Source organism: Lactuca sativa, chromosome 4, assembly GCF_002870075.4.
Source record: "Lactuca sativa cultivar Salinas chromosome 4, Lsat_Salinas_v11, whole genome shotgun sequence".
NCBI lineage: Eukaryota > Viridiplantae > Streptophyta > Magnoliopsida > Asterales > Asteraceae > Lactuca > Lactuca sativa.
Genome location: NC_056626.2, coordinates 265,196,619 through 265,206,599, shown reverse-complemented (window position 1 = coordinate 265,206,599; position 9,981 = coordinate 265,196,619). Strand labels below are relative to the sequence as shown.

The following is a 9,981-nucleotide window of genomic DNA, read 5'->3' as shown; positions in this document are numbered from 1 at the left end:
GAAAAGTTTGGACCTCTGGTGTTAGTCCAAACTTTTTTGGACCAAAGTGGCGATTTTCAGCTAACCACAGGGACCATTTGTGCAGTTTTGTCATGCAAATATTACGTTGAGTAGTTCAAATTGTATGTGTTTGGGCTCCGATGACATATATTATGCAATATTTCGTCATTTATCTTCCACAACCATGTTATGCATTATGATACATGTATACATAATATATCATAGAGTTTCTATCTCAAATGGGTATGCCGCGTGTTCTACTATGTGCCACTTCGAGTTTAGAACTCCAAAAACACATTTCACATCCTTACGTGCTACTTCTTGTTTTCTTTTGAAAAGATCATCTTTACATGCTACTTCTTGTCATCCAAAAGGTAATACCCAAACTTATATTCATTTTCATTCACTATGAAAGGAGCATCCGGTGCCTTTCCTGAAAAAATATCGTTGAATATCGGTCACTGATCAAGAACGTTGATGTCGTTGTTGGAACCTGCAACCCCGAAAAAAGCATATAAATTCATAAATCTTGGGAAGCAACAACCTCTAATACTAACAAATGCGATCCATGATGACCACTAGCAAACTACCATCTCCATGCATGAGGAAAATTATCTCTATTTCCAATGATGCAATCGATGCATCTAATCATACCAAGAAAACCATGTCTTTCTTCATATTGTAACATCCCGATGATAAGGTGCTCCTAAATTTAACCCTATATTTTTATTATGTTGCATTTTGGGTCCCAAAGTAGAAGGAAGTGTGCATGGGAAGCCTTGGTGGCAATTTCGTAATTTGGAGGGTTTGGGAGTATGCCAAGCGTACATGTGTACGCTTAGCATACGAAGGTGTGCCTTAGTAGGCAGGACATACATAGGTATGCGGGGCATATGTGCGCAACATGCAAACCCTAATTTTTATGGTGCGGCTCATATTTAAACCCCATTATAGCCTCATTTTTCCTCACCTTATCAGCCTCCACCCTTTCATATGTGTTGCAACCATAATACCCTCTTAAGGAGCCATTTCTAAGCTTGTGTGTGTTTTGGTGCTTTTGAAGAAGGAGGAAGGAATATAAGACCACCTTGAAGGAGTGAAGCTCTCTAGATCCATAATCACATCACCTTTTGGCACCATTTTGAGGTATCCAGTTCTGAACTTGGTGTTGTTTCTTGTAGATCTTGTTCTGGGTTAGTTTTAAGTTCTTTTTGTCCCAAATATTGTGTTTCATGAACAAAGCATGTTCTTGACCCATTAAGCTATCCTTTCAGACCCTTAGGAGGGTCTTGAGTCATAAAAATGGGTTTCAAATGGTTGGTTTTGCTCCATGCATCTAGTAGAATGTCTTAATGGATTAAGAAGTTGAGTTAAGCACTTAATGGGCATGCAAATTCATAAAGTTGGAAACTTTATGACTCTTGAGTGTATTTTAGCCATGGATCTGAAATATAGACGTAAGTGCTTAAGCCATTAAGCACTTAATGAGTTTTGAAGTTCCTTGGAGTAGGCCCCATGTACTCGGAGTACGCCCTGCGTACGAGGCCAACCATCCCGATAGTGGTCAACATACGAGGACTCGAGTACGCCCAACGTACCTTCGGTGTACGCCCCACGTACTCGTACTGGGTCAATTCAGTTGAGTTGACTCGGTTGGGTTGACTCGCCTGGGTTGACTCAGTTGACTTAGTTGGTTTGACTAATTTGACTTTGACTTTGACTAAGTTTAATCTTAAGGGTATTTTGGTATTTTGATTTTGATTGGTCATTTAGGTGGATAGGTGAAAGTTTGAGCTGAGATTCAGAGTCAGGACCTCATCAGCTACTATTCAGTCTATGAGGTGATTTTTCCTCATTCTACTTGCCGGTCGAAGGTGATAAGTCTATTTTATGAATGTACTAAGTTGTCATAAATCTGTTGAATTGATGCATAATTGTCAAAGAATGACACTACTTTGATGAGTTGTTAAACTTCATATGCAGGTCAATATATTGTACTAAAAGTGGGCGGAAGCTGCAAGAAAAACAAATTGCTAAAAGAATGAAGAAACGTTGTTGGGTAAAATTGACCATGCTTCAATGTTTTGATCATATCTCAAGTTCTTGAGCTCTGATTGACATGATTAAAGAAGTTTTGGAAACTAGACAAGATTTTCTACCACTTTCATGTTTTGTGTTTCTCCTAGTTATGTCATTTTGATCACCAAAACTTGCACGGAACGTGAAGGACTCCTCCAGGCATCTAAGACGTCCCCTAGGACGTCCAAGTCAAACGGTCAGCATCTGGGCAAAATTTCGGAGCAGGAAAAAAGGGAGGACCCCATCGGCATTTTAAATGGCGTCAAAGATGTCCCCTAGGACGTCTTGGTGTTACTGTTGGATTAGTGTCTAAGTCCATAACTATTTTGGTATGTACTTGACCCGATGGTGCATGGTCATTTTGGGCTGCCTTCACCAAAGCAACTTGATAGGATGAATTATGGAGAGAAAGGATTATATATGATTTATTAATATATTATAGAAATAATATATTAAAGGAGAAATCATATTGTTTAATTAATATTAGTCAATAATTAATTGGTAATTAGTTTTGTGACTAAAAGAGATTAATTAAACTTAAGGGACTGGAATTGTAATTATAAGATAATTGCCATTTGGGCCATGGATTGCCTTTTATTATAAGGTGGACGAATTCTATGGGGGAAGCCCATATGAAATCGTCCAAGGCCTTAAGGAAAGGGCTCCATGGGTTGCTTAGGGCTTAAGCATCCAAATTAGGGTTTCCTTGTTAGATAACCCTAATTGCCTCCTATATAAAGAGATCCCTTATGACCAAAAACGTGGATAAGACTTCTCTAGGGTTTGTAGACGGTTTTGGGCAGCCTCCATACTCTCTCCTCTTCATCCTCTTGCTTATGGTGTTTGTGAACCATTAGAGGAGTGACAATTGTGACTCTAAGATTTCTAAAGTCAATACAAGGAGATTTGGGATTGTTATTGCTACATAACAATCAAGGTAATATCTTAAACCTATTCTCATGTTAATATGATTACTTGAATGCTAGAATTAGGGTTTATAGTCTTGGATAACTTTCATGTACAATAGAGAAACCTAGATCCAAGCATTAGGGTTTGTATGAGCACATAGGATGTTCTTAGGACCAAAACCCATCATTAAGGGCGTCCCGTGTTGGAATGGCATGTTTTCGAAAGATAAGGAACAAGGACAAGTGATTAAATCAACATATATTAATCCAACTTATGATATTGAATCTGAATGCAGTAATAGGTAGTTGTAAGACATTTTATTGCTAGTTCACTAATTGTATTCCTAATCCATTTAGACATAATGAGTAAGACAACTAGTTGAATGAACATATCGTGTGCCCAAAACTATGTGTTACAAGTTAAAAAACCCTAATTACATCTAAGTAACTGAATTAGGGTTCTATGGAAGAAAGTGTGTGAATCTAAACTGTCCACAACTGACCCGAAAGTACCTTGTTTTCTCATTCATAATATTTGTTTTAACAACCTTTTGCAACATAAATTTTCTAGTTGTTTAGTTTATTTTAGTTTAATTTGAATTTGTGACAATTGCAAGCATTAGTTTTTCCATTTGACTATTTTAACATAAGGATTAACAACGAACTCCTCGTGGATTCGACCCTTACTTACCCTAGCTATCTAGTGGGTTTTAAGGTTATTTTTTGATTGGGACAACGACCTCGATCAAAATTTGGCGTCGTTGCCAGGGAGATTGTGTGCTTGAACTATTGTGTTTAAGTAGTCATAGTCTTTTATTTTCATTTTTAATTCTTGTTTGTTGTTCACGTTTGTTTTATTTGTGTTGTGCAGGCACACCGATGCATGCATACAAGACATAGCGGACGCTCTTCACCACTTGCATTTAATCAGGAAATCGAACGAACAGCTCGCTCAAATTGGTTCGCCAGAAGGAACACCAACACTATGAGTGTAGATAATGTTGTCGTGGAAGATGTGGTAGAGGGGCATGAGGGTGCAATCAACAATCCTCCACCACTAGTTCCACCATCAGCTCCTCAATTCCTAAACAATAACAATGGAAACAATGGGAACAATGGGAACAACAATAATGCCAGTACACCAATCATCCAACCAGTACAACCACAACCGAATAGAAACAACCGTGGCCAAAACGGTGGAAATGGAGGAAATTGGGCACAAAATATAGGAGACAATTTAGGAAACCACAACAGTGGTAATGTTAGAAATCAGAACCAAAATCCTAGAAATGTTGGTCCTCAATTTGGTAATGGTGGTAATGGCGACAACGAGGATGACTGGGAATTTGATGATGGAAGTGATAATGTAATTGGTTGGAATCAAAACCACAACGGTGGTAATAGGCGGAATCAAGGCAATCGGGGTGGAAACGGGAACTACAACAATAACTGGAACAACTTGAATTTTCACAATGGATGATGGGTTCGGAAATCAAGGCTTTGGGAATCAATAGCGAAGGAATCCAAATGGTGGATTCAACAATGCAAATGGAGAATACTACAACGAAGGTAACCAATTCCCTCATCTTTACTTTCCGCAACCTAATAGACAATCTGTGGCGTCTCATTTTCAGCCGAGAGAGTGTGATGATGCTTCACCTATACTCTCCGCGGAAGGAAATGAGCACCATGTGGAAGTAAGGCCACAACTAATTAGTGTATTACCCGTCTTTTGAGGACATAAACAGATGATCCATACAATCACCTCTATGAGTTCCTTGCAATTGCTAACGCAAATACTTTGCGATGAAATCAATAAATATTCCTTTAGACTTCACTTATTTCCATTCACTTTAAAAGAAAAAACTAAGTGTTGGTTCACTTCTCTTGCGCCCCATAGTATTACTACATGGGAACACTTAAAAACTAAATTTTTGCAAGAGTTTTACCCTGCTAGTAAAACAACGAAAATAAGGAAAGCAATACAAGATTTTTCACAAAAACCCAATGAAAATTTTCATGATGCATTTGAATACCTCAAGGAATTGTTGCGTTCATGTCCCCATCATGAATTTCCCCATTGACAACTTGTACGTTTCTTTTATGATGGTGTCAACACTGCCAATCAAACCATGATTAATGCATCATCTGGCGGCACTATCATGGTGCAAGATAGTGAAGACGCTTGGCGATTCTTAGAGCAGTTGAGTCATGGTTCAAAAACCAATTACTCAGCTAAGAAATGGGACACTCCAGTTTCATCTGCTACATCAGTTGGACTAGAAAAAAACTACAAAAATGAAGTCAAATCTAGTATTAATTCTTAAAATTTTTGACTTACTACTCTCTAGTCTAGGCAAAGAGAAATGTGTGTTTTTTTCATAGGGACAGAAGATATGTGTAAGTTGTGGAGATTTAGGACACATTGCAGATGAGTGCATGAGAAGTCAAGTGGAAATCAATCAAGTGCACGGCTATGGTCAATTCCACAATATTCCACGATCATTCAGTCAGAACTACAACCAAGGTGGGAACTACAACAACAATGGGAATTTCAACAGCAACAGCCGTCAAGGGAATTGCCAAAACTAAAATCAGTCAAAATAGTTCCAGCAATCCAATTTTAACCAAGGTGGAACATCAAAGAAGGAGGAAACCGATGGCAACAAGTTGGACAAAATCATGGAGTTCATAACCCAAACATATCAGAAAGTTGATACAAATTCAAATTCCATAGCCACTATCGAGAAGCAAATTGCTCAACTTGCGGAGCTAATTAGGAAAAGAGTAGATGACAAGTTTCAAAGTACCACCACAGTCAACCCGTCCCACAACCAAAGACCGGGTAAAGAGCATCAAGTGAATGAGGTAATCACTTTGCGTAGTGGGAAAAAGGTTGACAACAAGGTAAGTGCTCATACCTTAGATAATGACAGTGACACTGAAGTCATCTTTGATGAAAAAGAAGAGTTTAAGAAAGGTTTCAAATCTGAAAAACAAAAAGCAGCTAAGGGTAAAGATAACTCTAATGTTGGGGAGCATGGTGTGGAGGTTAATACTGCACCATACCCTTCAGCTTTAGAGAAATCAGCATCCTTCCCTTTTGGGAAGCAAGGGCCGAAAATGGAAGACATGTGGGATTTATTTAGTCAAGTTAAAATAAATATCTTGTTAGTCAAACTTATTAAGGAGGTTCCTTCATATGCTAAATTTTTGAAGGATTTGTGTGTTCAAAAACGCAAACTCCAAGCACACCTCCCTAAAAATATTGATTTAACCAAGCATGCGAGTTCCATAATATCAAATAAACTTCCACCCAAGCTTAAGGATCCCATAACACCTTTAATTTATGTTACCTTAGGTAACATTAATATCAAAAAGGTGCTCCTTGATGTTGGAGCTAGTGTTAATATAATCCCGATAAATCTTTTTGATCACCATGACTTAGGCACTTTGGAACAAACTGATATTATTTTACGATTGGTTGATAAATCAACAAAAATTCCCCAGGGTATATTATATGATGTCATCATTAAGGTGGAAGATTTCTATTACCCAGTTGATTTTCTTGTGCTTGACACCGAGAGCACCTATAAAGAAAGTCAACCTTCAATTTTTTTGGGTCACCCACTTTTGGCAACAATAAATGCACAAATTAATTGTAGCACGGGTGCCATGGATATCTATTTTGGAAATAGGAAACTTAGAATAAATGTGTTTAATACATTTCCTAACTCACCATCGGATTATGAATGTTATCGTGTGGATGTGGTTGCTGACTTAGTGCATCAATTCACTCCCAAAATATTACATCTGGATCCGTTAGAGCTTTTTCTTTCTAATGATACGGACGAAGTTTTAGACTTGGATGACATCAAGATGGTTGAGGAGGCATTTGAAAATGCTATTGAAAAAGAGAGGTCACCATGGAGTCATCAAGTTGAAAAATTGCCAACAAGTTTTTCGGACCCACTTAAGCCATCTTTTGAGGAGCCACCCACTCTTGAACTTAAAACTCTTCCTTCAAATCTTAAATACTCTTTTTTAGGATCTAACGAGAACTTACCAATTATCATATCTTCTTATTTGACAAGTCCATAAGAGGAAGCATTACTGAAGGTTCTTTCCAAGTACAAGGGAGCAATTGAATGGACCATAGCAGACTTGAAGGGGATTAGTCCAGTCACATGTATTCATCGAATCATCACTGAAGTCGAAGCAAAGCCAACCCGAGTTGCACAACGAAGGCTCAATCCGAATCTGCGAGAAGTTGTTAAAAAGGAAGTGTTGAAATGGTTTGATGTGGGTATTATCTACCCGATATCTGATAGTGATTGGGTGAGTCCGACACAAACAGTACCAAAGAAGTCGGGAAATGCAATGGTAGATGCGGTAGATGGAGAGAAGATCTCAACAAGACCAGTCACCGGATGCAGAGTTTGCATCGACTATCACAAACTTAATGTTGCAACATCAAAGGATCATTTCCCTCTCCCTTTTATTGATCAGTTCATTGAAAAATTGTCCGATAAAAAGTTTTATTTCTTTTTGGATGGATACTAGGGTATAATCAAATTGCCATCCACCCCAAGGATCAATCCAAAACCACATTCACATGTCCCTATGGCACCTTTGCTTTCTGAAGGATGTCATTTGACTTGTGTAAACCCCCCGCCACATTCCAATGACGTATGATGGCTATTTTTTCAGACATGGTGGGGGACACATTAGAAATTTTCATGGAAGATTTTTCTATTTTTATATCATCTTTTGATACATGCTTAAACCAATTAGAAAAAGTTTTGAAACGTTGTATTGAGTCTAATTTGGTTTTAAGTTGGGAGAAGAGTCATTTCATGGAAAAGGAGGGAATTGTACCTGGCCATGTTATCTCCGAGCGTGGTTTTAAAGTCGACTGGGCCAAAGTACACATTATTTCTACTCTTTCCCCACCCACTTTGGTAAAAGGCGTCCGTTCTTTTCTTGGACATGCCAGCTTTTATCGAAGATTTATCAAGGATTTTAGTGCAATCTCAAAACCTCTTTGTAATTTACTTTTAAAAGGCGCACCATTTTCCTTTAATAAAGCATCTCTTGAAGTTTTTACAACTTTAGAGAATAAACTTGTTGAAGCCCCTATCTTGCAATCACCCGATTAGACTTACCTTTCGAAATTATGTGTGATGCGAGTGATTACGCAGTAGGGGCAGTTTTGGGACAACGAGTGAATAAAAAACCCGTTGTAATTTTTTATATGAGAAAAACTTTTTCGGATGCAAAATTAAATTACACTACTACGGAAAAAGAATTGCTTGTGGTCGTGTTTGCACTAGACAAATTTAGATCCTACATTTGGGGGTCTAAAGTTGTAATTTTCACCGACCATAGTGCCATTCACCACCTTTTGGAAAAGAAGAATGCCAAACCACGTCTCATTAGATGGATCCTTCTTCTTTAAGAATTTGATCTTGAAATCCGGGACAAAAAGGGTTCCGAAAATGTTGTGACAGATCATTTATCTAGAATAATTAATAATGACAACTCACCGGAACTTATTCAAGAAAACTTTTCGGATGAGCATATTCTTGCTGTCAAAACTATACCATGGTTTGCTAACTTAGTGAATTACTTTGTGACAGGGGAAAATCCATCATATTGGACTGCTCAAAAAAGGAGGTTATTCCACTCTCAAACAAAATACTATATATGGGAGGACCCTAATCTTTTCAAAATTGGAGTGGCCTCAAGTGATTAGGCGATGTGTACCACACACGGAACAAGAAGATATTCTTCAACATTGCCACTCATATGCATGTAGAGGCCATTTTAGTGCCAAAAGACGGGGCACCGGGTTCTACAAAGTGGTTTTTCTGGCCCTTTATTTTTAAATATGCACATACATTCGTTAAAGCTTGTATTCGTTGCCAACAAGTTGGGGGGATCTCACGACGGGACATGCTGCCAATGAACCCAATTTTAGTAGTTGAATTTTTTGATGTATGAGGCATTGATTTCATGGGTCCATTCCCCACTTCTTTTGGCAATCTATACATTCTTGTAGCCATTGATTATGTATCAAAATGGGTCGAAGCCGAGGCTACACACATGAATGACCATAGTGTTGTTTGTAAATTTGTCAAAAAGAACATCCTTTCTAGACACAGAATCCCTTGAACGATTATTAGTGACGGGAGTTCCCATTTTAAAAATTGGCATTTTGCAAAGTTACTAAAACACTATGGTGTCACACATTGGATTGTTACTTCATATCACTCAAAAACAAGTGGACAAGTAGAGGTGTAAAATAGGGAAATTTAACGTATCTAGGAAAACACTGTTCGTCTCGACTGAAAAGACTGGTCCCTAAGATTAGAAGATGCCTTATGGGCATATCGAACAACCTATAAGACGCGCATCGGAGTGTCCCCATACCAGCTTGTTTATGGAAAGACATGTCATCTCCCGGTGGAGTTGGAACACCGTGCCATGTGGGTTATTAAAAATTCTAATATTGAATTGAGTGATGCAGGCACAGAAATAAAACTTCAACTTGTTGAATTAGAAGAGATTCGAAGGGAAGCTTACAAAATCTCAAGGATCTATAAAGAAAAGACGAAGGCATTTCATGACCAACATATTGTACGAAAACAATTCGTTAAAGGAAAATTGGTGTGGCTATTTAAATTTCGTCTCAAACTCTTCCCCGGAAAGCCTCGGAATAAATGGAGTGGACCTTTTGTGGTAACAAATGTGGCAGATCATGGAGCCATTGAAATCAAGGACACGAAAGGCAGTGAACCATTCAAAGTAAACAGACAAAGACTCAAACCTTATATTTGAATGGTAGATGGTGAAACGACACTTGTTGAGAAAACAATGCACGAGGTACCACAATATTCAGAAACAACTTTTTCGAGGTAAACCGTCTGACTGAAGATGTAAAACTTAGTGCATTTCGGGAGGCAACCCGCGGTTTGGTGTTTTTTTACTTTTA

The 9,981-nt window shown here is 38.2% G+C and overlaps 1 protein-coding gene and 1 non-coding gene across 2 annotated transcripts; one reads left to right on the top strand and one right to left on the bottom strand.

Moving 5' to 3' along the window:
- Window positions 1–4,954: 4,954 nt before the first annotated feature.
- LOC111893147 (small nucleolar RNA R71) lies at window positions 4,955–5,061 on the bottom strand. The gene has a single exon (XR_002850807.1). It is a non-coding gene; the product is annotated as a small nucleolar RNA R71 (small nucleolar RNA).
- A 608-nt stretch (window positions 5,062–5,669) lies between these two features.
- Window positions 5,670–7,088, top strand: LOC111893138 (uncharacterized). Its single transcript, XM_023889204.1, has one exon. It carries the CDS (start codon window positions 5,670–5,672, stop codon window positions 7,086–7,088), a length of 1,419 nt encoding a protein of 472 aa, XP_023744972.1.
- Window positions 7,089–9,981: the final 2,893 nt, after the last annotated feature.